Source organism: Pelophylax lessonae, assembly GCF_965119305.1.
Source record: "Pelophylax lessonae genome assembly, chromosome: 8".
NCBI lineage: Eukaryota > Metazoa > Chordata > Amphibia > Anura > Ranidae > Pelophylax > Pelophylax lessonae.
In genome coordinates, this window is record NC_138775.1 from 107220659 (window position 1) to 107238154 (window position 17496).

The window sequence follows — 17496 nt, forward strand, 5'->3', positions numbered from 1 at the left end:
ATCTGTTACCTGTTATAGGATAGAGGGGAGACCCAGGAACTGAGTGTCCGACCATCCCAGAGAGGGGCCCGCGTACACCAACAAACCCGACAGGGGGAGAGGGGGAACATTCTACTCACCATACCGGAACCAGGCGGGTGGCAAATATACGTAAAGCGTTCCCTGGCCATAGTGTGTCGAAACATTTTGATCACTGCCGACATTAAGACCCCCGTAATACGCTTTTTGTGGCTTTTGATAAATTCACTCCAAATTGGCGAGGGGCAAATGCAAAAAGGGAGTTATCCCGCGCTGAGACGCGGTGGATTTATATTTTAAAAACCTATGTCCCTCATGGCTTGAATGTTGAGTGGGACATTAACAGTTTTATTAATAACAGTTAAATGCTGCTGAGATGGGAAAAGCATAATCATGCTCTATCCCACTCAACATTCGTGTATGAATATGAATCCTTCATTTTTATTTTTATTTTGTTACTATGTGGTAAAATCTTTAAGTTTTTATATCTCTTGCTTTTGCTGACCAGCTAGAGACCATTATCAGGTTGATATGTAAAGTTATGTATTATAAGGGAAAAGTGCTGCAATCTGCCTTTTGGCTTTATTAATATTTTTTTTCTCTTTTTTCACCAAGTCAAATGAATTTGTTTTTTTTACTTTACACTATTTGGCCACTAGATGGCGCTTATTGACATCGGTGATCAATATATGCATTTAATCCTGGTTTTCTTTCATATGACACCATGTTTATTGTCTATATTATTTGCCGAAGTAACTATTGCTGCCCTTATTTGATTGGCTTGATCGAGGATGGCTAATTAGTTATTCCGTTTTGAATCCTACGTTTTCCTCGACGTTATTGTTTTTATAGTGCACTTCCGCCCTTAATGGCCAAGGGTCAGATTCGTCACTTCCGCCCTTCTCGTCCGTGATTGGACGAAGTTCCGGATGTGATTCTTGTATGGGGTATTTGTAAGGCGTGACCGCGATGTCCGGTAACCACGCCCCTGACGACGTCACTCTGACGAAACCGGTCGGGAGGTTCCGGACATCGCGCTTGCCACGCCCCCAGACGCCGGCTTTGTACTGATTATAGCGGGACGCCGCTTTTTATGTGTTATTTGCTCATATTGATCTACTGCCATGTAAGTAGAACTTTGAATAAAGTTGTTTTTATATCGCCAAACGGGATTACGCTATGAATGCTTTTATCCTCTACATATTGCCATACATATCGGAGTCGTGTCTGGATCTATGAGCGAGTGAGGGTTTGATGCAGTCTAGCGTTACTTGGTCCGTTCACGCAGAGGAGAGAATCCAGTCCATAGGAGTCATTACTTTATGCTCTTAGTGGCCCATCCATTAAATTGGAGGCCCACTCATTGCGGTAAGCTGCCATCTTGCCTATCCGCACGGGTGATCGTTTTATTTCCATTGCTCTTTCACATCTTGGGATCTTCACCCTCTAGTGGACTCTCCACCATCTATATATGCTGAATGGACTTTTGATTTAGTGCAATTGATTTATTTCATTATATTGCCTTGTTGCCAATTGTATATTAATTTATCAACTTTTTAAGCACAATTAATTTTGCTGTTCATAGCGCTGCACTACTTGACACACAATATGAATGGGATTACTATGAATCCAGTGTTCTAGCTGCTACCTTGTTTTATGTTAATTTATCATATACTTTTTTATTCATCATTTAAGCGCAGGATATCCCCCTTGATTTTATTTGGGTGCCAACTCCCGACAGAACCCCTCTCCACCGGGGTGGGGGGGCTGTCGACCAATACGGACGCCGTGACTCTGCTGGTCATTGGCGTCCAGGCGAGACGTTTAACTCGCAGGGTCAGTCCCCGTCCAGTGGGACTATGTCGCGGCCGACCCAGCGCGGAGCTATGGCCTGCACGCGCTCGTAGGCTGAACTGGGGTGACCACTGGATCTCAACATCCAGCCCGTCGCCCAGTTTCAGCGTGCTTGCTTGAAGATATCACAGGAACACTGGAGAAAAAAAGCTGTCTAAAAAAGTATCCTGCCAGGACCGAAGATCCTAGCAAGGAATCTAGGTCCTTACTCCTAACTAGACAGAAAAATTTGCTGATTTGCTGTAGCAGGAAGTGAGAGGATATACCCTCTGGGACTGCCCCTAGGGTGTGGCCAGAACGTTTTCTTTCCTGTCTAGTCCTACTCCTGTAGAGGGCAGTATAACCCGAGTTGATATTAATCAAGGAGGACTACGTCTGTCAATGAGCAACAGAGAAAGTCTGTTTTTTTTTTGGAATAGAGACTGCGGCAGTCAGACCCCAACAGCTCTTACCACAACCAAAGAGTGAAGAACTTTATCTTTGGGATGCTTTGGAGCAGGGCATAAGTTAGGAAAGGCAATGTCCTCATGAAGTGATCTTTTTTTTTTTTTTTAATTAAATTAAAAATAACAAACATGTTATACTTACCTTCTCTGTTGACGTATTTGCACAGAGCAGCCTGGATCCTCTTCTCAGGTTCCTCCCTTCTGTTGAGTGCCCCCACAGCAAGCAGCTTGCTATGGGGGCACCCAAGCCGAGCCACCGCTCCCTGTGTTCATTCAGACACAGAACATTGGCCTGGCCCCGCCCCCTTTCTATTCTCATTGGCTGACTGACTTTGATTGACAGCAGCAGGAGCCAATGGTGCTGCGCTGTTGTCTGAGCCAATGAGGAGGTGAGTCCTGGACAGCCAAGACATTTCTACAACATCGCTGGAGCTAGAGGGATCTTAGCTAAGTATTAGAGGGGGTGAGGGGGGCTGCTGCACACAGAAGGCTTTTTATCTTAATGCACAGAATGCATTAAGATAAAAAAAACATTGGAATACTGCCCTGCGGCCCAGTCTCTAAAGGAAGGGGATCATGCTCTGCTTCAGTATGTCACAGTACATGTTGGCATTTATGGTACACTTAATGAACTGTAGCTCCCCATTGACGGCAGCATTCATGCAGCCAGAGCCATGACACTCCCATCCCTATGCTCGACTGTAGGCAAGACACACTTGTCTTTGTACTCCTCACCTGGTTGCCGCCACACACATTTGACAAAATTTGAACCAAATAAGTTTATCTTGGTCTCATCAGACCACAGGACATGGTTCCAGTAATCTATGTCCTTAGTCTGCTTGTCTTTAGAAAACGGTTTGCGGGCTTTCTTATGCATCATCTTTATAAGAGGCTTCCTTTAGGGACGACAGCCATGCAGACCAATTTGATGCAGTGTGTGCGGGGTATGGTCTGAGCACTGACAGGCTGACCCCCCACCCCTTCAACCTCTGCAGCAATGCTGGCAGCACTCATACATCTATTTCCCAAAGACAACCCCTGGATATGACGCTGTGCACGTGCACTCAACGTCTTTGGTTGACCATGGCAAGGCCTGCGTGGAGTTATTTTGAGGGGACAGCAAATTTAAACTGTTATACAAGCTGTACACGCACTACTTTACATTGTAGCAAAGTGTCATTTCTTCAGTGCTGTCACATTAACATATGTGAGGGGGTGTACTCACTTTTGTGAGATACTGTATATCTGAAGGGGTCTTCACGAGTCCCAATAGGGATGGGCCACAGCCCTGGACTTGTATAGCATTTTGCGGCTAGCTACACGCGTTACACAGAGTACTGAGGTGAGCACCCTCCATACATGATCCAGGGACCAAGCAACATCACAGGCCATCCACACAGCATGGGGTCCAGGTACAGCTACAAAGGTTTTACTAAAGTCGCATTGATCTGGATGCACTTCGTCTATTGTTAGAAGTCAGTGAAGAGTCGACTGAAGAATCCAAAGATAAATTAATTAGGCTAAGAGTGATTTATTCGTAAGGAAGAAGAGGTCCATTACCTTAGGACATTAGTAAACATACTGAGGACTCACAAAGTGTGGTAGAATTTATGCAGAGGCTCTCAGGAGGTGTGTCCTCAAAACCTAACAGAAGGTAGCCTGTAACCCAGGGTCTGTACAGGCCTATGACCTGTATTTAACAATTAAGATAATACATTTGATTGTAAACACTGCAAAGACAACTAAAGTTTTTTTAAGTACATTAGACATATCTCTCTTACCTCTTCAATAAAGAGCCAGGGATGACACGGCCCACCTAACAAAGAGGGCTTCTTGAGTCCATGTTCAAATATTGCCTTAATACTTGGACATAACGTTCCCCGAACCAAATCTGTGATACCTTCAGTCACAGAGTCGTCCCCAGCAATTGAGTACTGTGTGAAGACACAAAATAAGTTTCAAATGAAAGGACTGGAAGATAGTTTAAACTAATACATAGGGATAAAAAGGATTTTCTTGACTTGACCTCCCTTAAAGAGGACTTTGACACCCCTCATTTATTAGCATGGGGGGCAGAACTCCTACTGTTGTTAAATATTAGGAAAAGTGGCATAAGAGTAGAACTCAAACCAAAAACTAGTGGGGAAAGGTTAAAACCCGGTATTTTTGCCATTGATGTCCCGTTTGGAAGATTTCTCTTCACTTCCCTTCCAGGGCCAAGGAACTGGAAGGAAATCCCTTCAAAGTGAGAGAATCACCAGAATTAATATTCCCATTGCACTATTTCCCCTCTATTCTGGTTCTGTTGACAACCCAGAGTTTTTTCTTTCACATTCACTCTTGGTGATAGTGGTGAACAGGAGAAATAGAGAGCATAAATCTGCCTAATGGGGACACAAACAGCAATAACATCCTGTTGCTGTTAATACTGACCAGCGGAATAAGGTCTCCCTCAAGTATAATGTTTGGCTGCTCACCTGGGCATACTATATTCTCTGATATAGAAGTCAAATTTTATCATTGCTTCTTAGATTTCTTAGAACCAGTCAGCTGAATAGGGTTTCTTACATTTCAGTGGACTTACAACCTACTGGTATGTGTATTATTTTTCAATTGATTTCTACTGATTTTCTAACAAGCGCTCTATAATTTCCTGTTAAAGCATCCCTAACACCCTCCTTCCTTCAGTTTTTACATAACCTGAAGGCTAAATAAATTGCAAAGTAACTAAACAACATTCTTGGTCTCACCTCTTTACTTCTTTCATCAAGAATCTCCACAAATTTTGCAGGAAACCAGCCTAAAAAAAAATAATATTGCTATAACTGAAAAAGTTTAACTTTAAAAAATTAACAAAGGTAGTTGAAGATTCAAACAGGCCATGGACCTGTATATGTACTACTTTTGTAATGCACATAACTCAATAAACGTTTGTTTGCTTTAAAAAAAAAAAAAAAAAAAAAAAAAAAAAACGTCAAGATGCAGAGCTGCGGGACCTCCTAAGGGAGCAGAAAAGGAATCCGGGGGTGGATATCAGGCACAAAATTGACGCTGCGAGGGTAGCCCTTAATTTTAGCTTGACCACCAGAGCGGAAAAGTCCATTCGCTGGTCGAGAAATCGCTATTATACGCTGGGGGACAAACCACATACGCTTTTGGCTCGTAAGCTGGCCCCGAGACTATACTCCCCGGCACTCCCAAAATTGAGACTCCGGTCTGGTCTCCGGTCACAGGACCCCCAACTGGTAGTCAACGAATTCTACCATTTTTATACTAAACTCTATTCTCAACCGCAACCGCTTAGACAGCCCGCGGTAACAGCCTTTTTTCAGGACATCTCCCTCCCCAGACTTTCCTCCCCCCATTCGGAGATCATGGATAGAGAGTTCTCTACCACTGAAATATTGGCAGCCATTAAATCCATTAACCCTAATAAAGCGCCGGGCCCGGACGGTTTCTCTGGCCATTACTATAAAAAATTTCACGAGATTCTGATCCCCCATCTCTGCTCCTACTTTAATTCCATTAGAACAGGTACCCCTATCCCGACGTATGAAAACAACGCGTATATCCATGTGCTGCCGAAACCGGGCAAAGACCATGGGGACTGTCTTAATTACAGGCCAATATCGCTCATCAATGTCGATCTCAAAATCATGGCGAAGGTGCTGGCAACTAGGCTCAACACCTTCTTAGCGGAATACATACATCCGGACCAGGCCGGCTTTGTGCAGGGCCGGCAGGCACCCGACCAGACCCGACGTGCAATAGACGTGATCTCAGCTCTCCAATCTAATTGGGATAGCATGGGTCCCAGGAAGGGTATGCTGTTATCCCTTGACCTACACAAGGCCTTTGACTCCCTGTCCTGGGAATATCTTCTGCTGACATTGGAGCGCTTTGGCTTTGGACAACGCTTTCTATCCCTCGTCCGTACACTTTACAGCGACCCGGTTGCGAAATTGTCTATCAAGGGTTACGGATCCCCTTTTCTGAACATTAGGAGGGGTACCAGACAGGGGTGTCCTCTATCCCCGCTCTTATTTATTTTAGCCCTGGAACCATTAGCAATTAAATTGCGCTCTAACCCAGACATCAAGGGCATACAATGTGGGGGGGTGGAGCATAAGTGCGCCCTGTTTGCGGACGACATCCTGATGTATCTCTCGGCCCCACTGATTTCTATTCCCAATTTGCTTAAGGACATGGAAGTATTTGCGTCCATCTCTGGTCTTCAAATTAATCCCTCTAAGTCTCGGGCCCTGAACCTAACACTGGACAACACTACCCTGTCTGCCCTCAGAGACAACTTTCCGTTCGCATGGCAGGAAAGGTCACTGCCATATCTTGGGATCAATCTCACGGCTTCGATAACTACACTTTATACATGTAACTACCCGCCTCTATACAAAAAACTACGGGAAGATCTTGCTGCTTGGTCTGTTGGCCCCCCGTCGTGGTTCGGTAGGTTGAATTCGGTGAAAATGAACATATTGCCTAGACTATTGTACCTGTTTCGCACATTACCCATAATGCTTAATATGACTGATCTTAAAGATTTTCAGGGGACGGTTATTAGGTTTATTTGGGGGGACAAGAGGCCCAGAGTCAACAGACGGACTCTTTTTACCCCTAAACTCAGGGGGGGATTGGGGGTCCCGGAGCTGGGAAAATATTACTACGCAGCCCAACTGGCCCATCTGGTACGCTTCCACTCCCGGGACCCTCTCCCGATCTGGATGCACATGGAGGCGACCCACCTGGGGGTTCCGGTCCACCACGCGTTGTGGTTAAGGGCCAGGGACAGGCCGGGAGTGCTCTGTCCTGCCCTCTCCCTTTCCCTGGGGGTTTGGGATAGGCTGTCGGGCAGACACTCCTTTAAGTCCCTCCATGCTCCGCTAGCACCCCTGCTGGGCAACCCTTTGTTCCCGCCGGGCCTAACCCCTGTGACATTTGAATGGTGGACGAATAAGGGGCTTCTCAGGTTGGCAGATTTATGCGACCACCGGGGACTACTTACCAAGTCCCAATTGCAGGAGCAATATTCCCTCCCTGAGGGGGAGTACTTTCGCTACGCCCAGGTCTCTCATTTCGTGGCCTCCCTCAGGCGTAAGAGCGACATCTCTACCTCCACACCTATGGAGTACCTTTGCCGCACACTTGACAAACAAAAAAACTATATATCAACAATTTATAATATACTCCATGGAGACGATAGTAAATTAACGTATATGCTACGCTGGGAGGAGGATCTGGGAGAATCTCTGGACCGGGCGGAATGGAACACTTTAGCGCAGTTTAATTCTAGATCCATACTCAACACTTCCTTGATAGAAGCAAACTTCAAGGTATTTTTGCGTTGGTACATGGTTCCGGTCAGGCTGGCGGCGGCGGTGAGCACCGCATCCCCCAACTGTTTTCGGGGATGCGGACAAGCGGGCACGGTGCTCCACACGTGGTGGACTTGTCCAAAAGTCCGACGGTTTTGGATCCGGGTCTATAATTTTGTTTACTCCTTGACCCAAGTCAACTTGATAAAGGATCCCCAAAATGCCCTTTTGGGTAAACCGGTGGAGGGGGCTACTAAACCCGCCAAGCGCCTTATCGCCTTCGTGTTCACGTCCGCCAAAATAGCAATAGCCCGTTCATGGCGAACCCCAGTAGTGCCTTTCGAGCTTTTAAAAGCCAAACTGACCTGGATCATGATAAACGAACGGATGGTGGCGTTGTTGAATGACAGGATGCGTATGTTTGACAAAACATGGGACCCCTGGATAAGGTACCTGGCGAGCCCCTCATAGGGGCGGTTGGGAGCATGGGTAGCCTTGGACGAGATGTTGGGGAAATCTCCCCCTTAGGGAGTGAACGGGATCTGGGTGTCGACCCTCTATTTTTCCACTGACCGCTGATGTTTCTTTCCTCTTTCCCATCTTCCCACTCCTGCCACCCTCCTCTGCTGTTGTCTCCTTTCTTCTCTGTCTTTCCCTTTTCCCCCTATTCCTTCTTTTCTTGCTTTTTCTCTGGTACTATCTGACAGTGCACGGATGACAGGCTACGCCCCCCACTGGTAGAGGGCCTGGTATGGGGGTTGGGGGCCGTCCTCTCCCAAGGGCGCAGTATGTTCCCGTAGGGGCGCCGGGGGGGGTCGGGCCCAGACCTCCAGCCCTTCAGCATGCAATGGAGGGGGCACTGTCTCTATGACTCTATGTTTTTTACTCCATTAGCTGGATGCCCAACCTGAGCTTACCGTTCCTGTTACTGATTTATTGGTTTCTCATTTTTGATATTGTAATTTTCTGAATTGGCACCATTGTATTTTGTGTATTATGTGATATTTAATGCCCTCAAAGACAATGATTGAGCCATGTTGGCTCCTAGTGCGCTGTTATATCTTTTTCTTACAAAAAATCTAATAAAAAACATTGAAACATAAAAAAAAAAAAAAAAAAAAAAAAAAAACAGGCAATGGACCTTGGTAATCATAACTTTGGTGCATAACGAACAGCCCTTGGGTTTAACATTTAAAAATCAACAAAGAGAACTCCATACAGATATACTAGGCTGTGAAGATAACCTCAATGGAAAGGGGGGGGGGAGAAGAAAAACTGTGGGAAGTACTGGGAAGGTAGGTTGTTTAGTTAGAGAAAAATGATCAGATTGACTTTTCTATTCTGCTCTATCACTAGCTCCCCCAGAAGGGCTGTTAGAAATCATGGGGCCCCATACAATCTCTCTGACAGGGTCATCCTTCTCCACCCTGTCATAATCCACCACTAATCATAAGGGCCTAGGTATTCCCTGTTCCGCAAATGCACACATTCCAATTTTTTATGTCAACATTTAGGAAACAAAAATTCAGAACAAAATACACACACATATACACAGAATTATGAGGCACATAAACAAACTATATTGCACAAATTTTGATAAAATACAAAAGACGAGGTTGTGCTGAGTAAATCGATATGTGTCAAGCCTTAAATTTGCGTGCTGATACTTAAAAAATTGGTAGACGATTCAGCGCTGAATGGTACAATGTATAGACCAGCAGCTGACACTAAAAGGCAATCTAAAACATTTTCCAAGAATCATATAAACAAAGTGCAGCGCAGTCAAAAAAGCCCTCTTGTAATAATAGGGATGACCCTATAAGTGGAGTCAACATTAAACAGATAATGATATTAAATTATAAGAGACAGTCCATAGCTTGAAGTGATGTAAGAGAGAAAAGTCCACATGTGGTCTGGTGAATGACAATCAATGTGACTTCAGTGCTCGCAGCTTCCCACCACCAAGCATTATCTGCCTCTCACCTTAAAAGCACGACCCTGCAGGGTCAAAACGCATAATAATCTCACAGAATCAGGGAACACAGCTCCAAGCCCTCTGACAACAGATAATAGCCAAGCAGTCTTCACAGCAGAATACCAATTATGTTAAGCAACTCTCCAGGATGAATCCTCCGGCAACATGAAATAAAACCAGAAAGGATCTAGTGCTCTCTGTATATTGGTAAAGTTTATTTAGCCCAAAGTATAAGAATCGCACTTACATTGCATCGATGGGGTACAAGCTTGTAAAGGTATGCAGAGCGTGCAGCATGCTGTGCTGTGTTACTTCCTGGTTCCTGGTTCAAACGGCCATGGATCAAGCGACCAATCCCCGTACATGTTACGTCCGGGTGGGCGGGACTTCATCAGCAATGATCCGCTGAAACAGCCATAAACTTTGGTACCCTATATTTTCCATAGGTGATTCTTTTAAAGCCCCATATACAGGTCAGCAGTTTAGAGTGAACCATGAATTATGTGCCTAGAATTATTGCGCTCACTCTGCCGTATGCAGTGATATGTAATAAGTGTAGAGTAATTTATGTTTTCGTGCATAAGCCCTGCTGACGTATGCATTTACATTTTTTAAAATAAAGTTGTTGTTTTTTTTCATCACATATGGGGACAAAGAGTCCCATTTGTGATGCATTTTTTGGTGACAAGTTGTCTTTGATGATGCATCAGGGGTCTCAATAAAGAGAACCTGGGTACACAGAGCCTGGGAAACATAGCGAGTGTGCGTGGGGAACGGATACTCGTGCAGATGTAGAAATGATCTGGTGGCTGCAAAGCTGCCAGATCGTTTCCATCTGACAGCCAAATTGTCAGATTTACACACACTTAGTCAGATGCTTCCTTTTAGGTCTCATCCTCACTTGTATTTGAAGGGGCAGTAAAAGTGCATGACTGAGCCCTAAACCACTACCCCTTATACTGCTGAGGCACTGCCAATGTAGTATGGTAGTAGTGTGGAGATAGGCTTTACAAACACTTCCAGTGGGTCCTGCCACTGTGTGTGTAACCCCCCACTGCCAATGCCACACTAGCAGTGCCTCTGCTGCATAAGGGGGGAGTGGTTGGAGGCTCAGCTGTGCATTTTTACTGCCCCTGCAAACACAAGAGTAGATGATAAAAAAAGGAAGGAAGAGTCTCACTGTTCTTATGATCTTCATCATTATCATGATGATGATGATGATCACAGTACGGCAGCTGCTTTATGGCTGTCTGACGCATGGTTGTCTGTACTGACTTGCCACTAGTCTACAGGTGCTCCATTTGGTTGTATCGCTATATCTGCCTCTGTCTGTACCTTCAATAAAATTCTGTGCATCGGAAACCCTGCAACCCCTTCACTCTGTCACCTTCTGCCGCCAGCTACAGCCTTACCCTACTCCCTCCTTAACACTTACTGACTAAGGCAGGTAGATCACTCAGCGAGCAGCTGACCGGGACTTTAATTGCAGCATTGGAAACTACTGTGCTAGCTTTATCCGCCTGCATGGCTAAAACAAAAAAACAGTCAACTCTCTGCTGCTGCCTCCTGGGCCCCTCTGCTGGACTGATGGCACACAAGGCAATGTAATTTAAAGCGGAACTTTACGCTTAACAATTTGATAAAAATAATAATTATGCTACCAAAATTTGTGTGCGCTGTAAATTGCCTTGCAGCATTGCTCCTGTCTTTTCTTGCTTGAGGCTGCCATTTTGCTGAAGCCCAGAGCCCCTAAACAGAAGTAAATCTTTAGGCTATCAGCAGATCGGTCTCTACAATTCAGCACAGTGCTTAAAAATAGAGAGCAACTGAGCACGTGCAGAGTAGGGTGAGACAGTGTATTACTGGATTTTAAACAGTATAGGCACTTATTTTTAATGTTTCACATAGCTATAACTGCAAAAGGGGCCAGTCTAAAGTGATTTAGCAGGACTTAAATGGTATGCATTCATGAATGGTAACAGAACCCACTGTAAAGAGATATTATGACCATAGAAGTGCAGTGAAAAGGTAAACCCTTGGAAAAATGGGATTTTTGTCTTACCGTAAAATCCATTTCTCTGATGTTCCTTGACGGACACAGCTCTTCATCTTCTTGACCGTAGTGTTATATTGCCCTCTACAGGAGTAGGGCACTAGGTAGACAAAAAGCTTGAACACGCCTAAGGGGCAGTCCCTGGGGGTATACTTCCACTTCCTGCTATAGGTATTCCATTTTGTAACAAGCAGTGTCAGAAGGAAAAAACCCATCTCCATAGAGGGGCAGGTGCTGTGAACATCAGAGAAATGATTTTTACGGTAGGACAAAAATCCCATTTTCTCTTTCCTTCATTGATGGACACAGCTCTTAATCTTCTTGACCGTAGGGACATCCCAAAGCAGTGTCAAACATGAGTGGTGGAAACAGCAGTAAAAACAAACTTCCCCAAGGCTAAACATAGCCGACCAGGTAGCTTGGAGCTCAACTGTCAACAACTGGAGCTCACCTGAAAAAAAACACCCTCAAAAAGGACAAGTCCTGACGATGGAAGGCCCAGGAGGCACTAGGCGCCCGATCAGAGTGCGCCTTGATAGGGAAAGGAGGAACCTGACCCTTAACAGAATAAGCCTGAACCTCAGTCTATCTGATCCATCTGGAAATTGTCGCAGAAGCAGCAGCAAGCCCCTTGCGAGGTCCATCCGTGATGACAAATAGTGATGTCTGATGTCCTGATGTAGCTGCCAGATACACCCTTATTGCCCAAACTACATCCAGGGAGTGCAAGGCAACTTCCTTAGGATGCTTAGGCTTGGGACACAGGGAGGGCAACACAATGTCTTTATTCAGATCAAAGTCAGAGACAGGAATGATGTAAATGGACGCAGAACCACCTTACTCCTGTGAACCACCAGTTAAGGTGAATGACAAGTTCAGACACCCTGCGCCATGAAGTAATGGCCATCAAAAAGGCCACTTTCTGAGACAACGTAAGCACAGGGGAATCTCCCGCATATTTTCAAAGGGAAAGGTCACTTGCCAATTTTCCATCCCTGGAATTTGCACAGCAGAGAGGGCTGGAACTAGTTTTTCTGCCCACCTTAGAATGCCGGCTACCTCCTGAGCTGCCAGGACACTTCTTGTGCCCTCTTGGTGATTGACATAGGACATGGTCATGGCATTGTCTGATTGAATCAGCACTGGACACGACTTGTCCAATGATCCAGACAAAGTCTTATTGTTCGGAGTTCCAGTACATTGATCGGTAGTCTGGACTCTTCCCGAGACTGGACCCCCCTGAGCACAATCTGTGCCGAGGACGCCTCCCCACCGAGGCAGGTGCATGCAAGTCCGAAGAGATGACCGTCTGCTGGTCAGCAAAACCCAAAATTACCTCCTGCAACGTTTGAAGTTTTGAACTTCCCGAGGAAGAAACCCTCTGGCTGAGGACGAGTCCAGAGTCAGACCCAGATAGAGTAGGCTTGTGGATGGAACCAGGGCAGACTTCTCAAGATTCAAAATCCAACCAAACTCCCTCAGCGTTTGCAGAGTAATCTCCTAGTTGTCCAACAAGGCGGATGAAGACTCTGGTTGTAAAAGCAGATCATCTAGGTACTCTAGTACCGCGATCCCCCGCTGACGCAGTAATGCTAGAACAGGGCCAACACTTTCGTGAAGACCCGAGGAGCGGAAGCGAGAAAAAAGGGTAACGCCACAAATTGATAATGCTCCTTGCTTTACCCACAGCAAAGCAGAAGAAACACTGATGGGCAACACATATTGGGATGTGAAGGTAGGCATCCTTGATGTCGATGGAGGCGAGGAAATCCCCCTGACGTAGAGACGCCACCACCGTGCGCATGGACTCCATGCGGAACTTCTGTACCCGCACAAAGTGGTTTACTGCCTAGAGGTTCAGTATTGGTACTTCTACTTCCTGGGAACTGTAAACAGTTTTGAGAAAAACCTTGAAAATGTTCCGACTTTGGAGCCAGAACAAAGACACACAGAGACCGAAATTTTAGAGGGGCTGGGGAGGAGGGAGGATGGGAACCTGGGGGTCCGACCTCCCCAGGGAGGGGCCCACGTCCAACCCAAAACCCTCCAGGGGTAATGGAGGGAGAGCTACTTACCACATCAGGAACAGGGTGGGCACCGCCCTGGACAGGACACCACTCCATCGTAATGTGGCCAGGAGGAAACGCTTCGACTCAGGTCGAAGCCAGGTAGTATGCGCCCTCACGAGATGCTTAACTCGCAGGCCAGCCCCCATCCAGTAGGGCTATGTCGCGGCCGACCTAGCACGGAGCTGCAGTCTGCACACGCTTGCTAGCTGGACTGGGGGGACCCTAAGGATCTAGATTATCCAGTTTGTCGCCCAGTCCAGCACTTGATTGTAGCTCTCCCAGGAACAAAATAATAAAAAGAGGAAAACATTCCATGTAAAAAGAAAAAATTGCCAGGACCAGAGATCCCAGCAAGGAACTAGGTCCTTACTCCTGACTAGGCAGAACAAAAATGAATACCTATAGCAGGAAGTGGGAGTATACCCCCAGGGACTGCCCCATAGGCGTGTTCAAGGATTTTCTCTGCCTAGTGTCCTACTCCTGTAGGGAGCGGTATAACTCTACAGTCAAGAAGATGAAAAGCTGTGTCCGTCAATGAACGAAAGAAAAGAAAAATAGGTCACCCATTTTGGTTTGAACGATTATTAATTCGTTTGGTTAGGAAGATAGAAAAAAACTATGGTAATGTATGTCACAATGACTGCTATTATATTGGCAACAGGGGCCATAGATAAAGGCAGGGATACGGGGGTCCACTTCTCCAGATGTTCCATAGTGGAGTAGCTATTGCTCACAGCTGCAGGGCACCCAGAGTGAATTAGTCTCACTCTGAAAGGCCTAGTCTCGCAAACTGGTTTAATGGAGAGCTGCAATCAGGGGAGCTCTGTAGTGGGTCTACAGACCTGGGTCTTACACACTCTGAGTCCTGCACTCTGTTACACACTCCTGACCCCAGCACTTTGTGCGTTACACACGACACCAGCACTCTGTGTTATACACTTTTGAATGCTGCACTCTGTGCACCATCTACTTCTGAGCCTGCACTGTATACACTATGCTGTGTACTTAATACTCCTGACAACTGTACTCTCTATATTAAGCAGCTGCTGGTTGCTAAATAGTCATTGACCTGAAAATAAGGAAAGGGGGAATCTGTACTGAGAGATGGAGGTAATTTTTTTGTTAACAATTCTGACTCCTGCACTCTGTGCATTATACAATTCTGACCTCTGCGCATTACGCACTCCTGATTCCTGGGATCTGTGGATTATTTACTCCTGACCCTTGATCTCTGTGCGCTGTGTACTCTTGACCCCTGTGCACTCCTGACCCCTGCGCTCTGTTGTTATTAACCCCTGACCCCTGCACTATGCATGTTATGCACTTCTACTGTAATCACCGCACTGCCCTTCCAGTGCTCCTTACCACTAAGACCAGTTATAGGTGGAGGCGGTGACCACTTTTTGCATTATTGATATCTTTATTGAGCCAGGCAATGCACTGACACCTTTGCCGCCATTGTACGATGTGCTGGGTGTTCAGTGTGACCCTGTGCCTTTAAGGAGGGGTGGGCTCCCTCTAGTCACCTGTCCTCCATCTATCCCATTAAATCCATGTGCTCTCATTGTAGAGACTCTTTAAATTGTAGAGTAAGGGACTGCAGATCATAGGGTGCCTTGTCGGGGCCTGCAGCTTACGCATGTATTTGCAAATGTGTGCAACCAAACCCCTGTTTTTAACGCATACTGTTAGACAGGTCAATTTGGTTGGTCGCTGGCTGGTTGGTAAGTTGTGACTGGAAATCTCTTTGTTTCTTTGATCTGTAATCACTGCACTCCATGCATTACTTATTCCTGATCGCTGTATTGTTAGACAATGCTGTATATTTCATACACCTGACCGCTGCACTCTTTACATTGTACAACAGTTGCTTGCTGCTAGGTAGTCAATGACTAGGTTATTGAAGTTCTTCCTGATGGCAGGCTGTGTGCGGAAAAGTATAAGGCTAGGTTTACATATGTCAGTTGGGAATTTCCTTTCTGTTTTCACTGTGAACTTCCAAAGCAGCGGTTCAGCTGCGATTTAGATTCAGTTCAGACACAAATTTTTGGGAGTGGCGGCCAACGGCATCTTTAACAAAAGCTGGTTGTTAAGGAGCGGGCCAGAAAGCCAGCCACCGCATCTGTAACAGCGATTGACTCATCAGCTATCAGCTTAATGTAATAAAACCATTACAAGCAATAAAAAATTGTGAACAAAAATGGCATGGGGGTCCCTCCCAATTCATATCAGGCTTGGGAGGGACCATACCTTTTGGGTCTAGTATGGATTTTGAGCCGAACCCCCGAAGCCCAAATTGAAAAAATCCATACCAGATCCCTATAATGAGCGAGCTCACCACCCCCCCCACCCTTAACATTGGGGGGGAGTGCTTTGGGGCAACCCTGGAGGGTGGTTGTGGGGGTCTGTGGGCTTATTGGAATCTGGAAGCCGTCTTTAACAAGGGGGCCCCCACTTTTGATGGGCTGTCGAAGTTGAAAATGATTATGTATACCACTGAGCTGTACAGGTTGGTTAGTGCTGATGCATTATACCGTTTTTTATTTTTCCCGGTTTCAGGCTGTATTTGTAAACTTGTACTTATTGTTTAAAACAATAAAAAATACATTTTAAAAACAATAAAAAATATATTTTCAAAAAAACAAAACAAGGGGCCCGATGTCGATGACGTTGCAGGGGGGCGGAATCACCTGGTGATGTCGCTCGGTGGCCCTGCTCCTTAGCTATTTAAGAACCGCGAGGCAGCAGAGCGAGAAGACAACTGGAGCCAGCGATGGATGCAGAGCTATTTTTATGGGCAGTGGCATTCATCGTGATTGACGCTTGATCTACACCGGGGGACATTTTTAAAAAAAAAAAAGTGTCTGGTATGGATTTTGGGGGGGACCCAATGACATTTTTAAAAAAAAACTTTGGCCTGGGGGGTTCCCCCCAAAAACCATACCAGGCCTAGGGACTGGTAGGGATAGGGACGACCCACACGTTGTTTTTTCCCTCATTGCATTTGTGTTAAAAACTGATGAGATGTGTGATTCAGGTGTGTTCCAATAGAAGGCAATGAGCCTGGAATTTGCATCTGAATCGCACTGCAGTGCTCAGAAAATGCTCAGGACTCTTAAAATCGCAATAAATTCCCACTGCTGCTGCACCGCATATACAGTGGGTAAAAGAAGTATAGAACACGCCACAATTTTTCTAGGTAAATATATTTCTAAAGGCGCTATTGACATGAAATTTTCACCATGTCGGTAACAACCCATGCAAGCCATACATACAAAGAAACCAAAACAAAGAAGTTCAGAAATTAAGTTATGTGTAATAAAATGGAATGACATGGGAAAAAAGTATTGAACACATGAAGAGAGGGAAGTGCGAAAAGGCATTAAAAGCAAAAAGCAAAACACCAGCTGAAATCTAGCAGTAATTAGAAAGCAATCTTGCCCCTTAACAGTGAAAATTAATATCAACTGGTTCAGTTTCAACTGATGGCCTATAAAAAGGTGTCTCACCAAGGTGTCACACAAAGATCTCATGATGGGTAAAAGCAAAGAGATCGCTCAGGACCTTCGCAAGCTTATTGTTGCAAAACATACTGATACCATTGGTTACAGAAGGATTTCTAAACTTCTGAATGTTGCAGTGAGCACTGTTGGGGCCATAATCCAGAAATGGAAAGAACATAATTTAACCATAAAGTGGCCATGACCAGGTGCTCTTTGCAAGATTTCTGACAGAGGAGTAAAATGAATTA

General features: G+C 45.5%; 1 protein-coding gene across 2 annotated transcripts in view; it reads right to left on the reverse strand.

Annotated features, from left to right (window-relative positions):
• The window catches only part of SGSM3 (small G protein signaling modulator 3), a 335727-nt gene that overhangs the window by 129270 nt on the left and 188961 nt on the right, over positions 1-17496 (reverse strand). For both annotated transcript variants that reach the window (XM_082265578.1, XM_082265577.1), the window contains exons 14-15: positions 5069-5118; positions 4100-4252 (exon numbers count right to left, since the gene is read on the reverse strand). In XM_082265578.1, coding sequence (XP_082121704.1) covers positions 4100-4252; positions 5069-5118 — 203 coding nt within the window. The remainder of the gene's footprint in view (positions 1-4099; positions 4253-5068; positions 5119-17496) is intronic.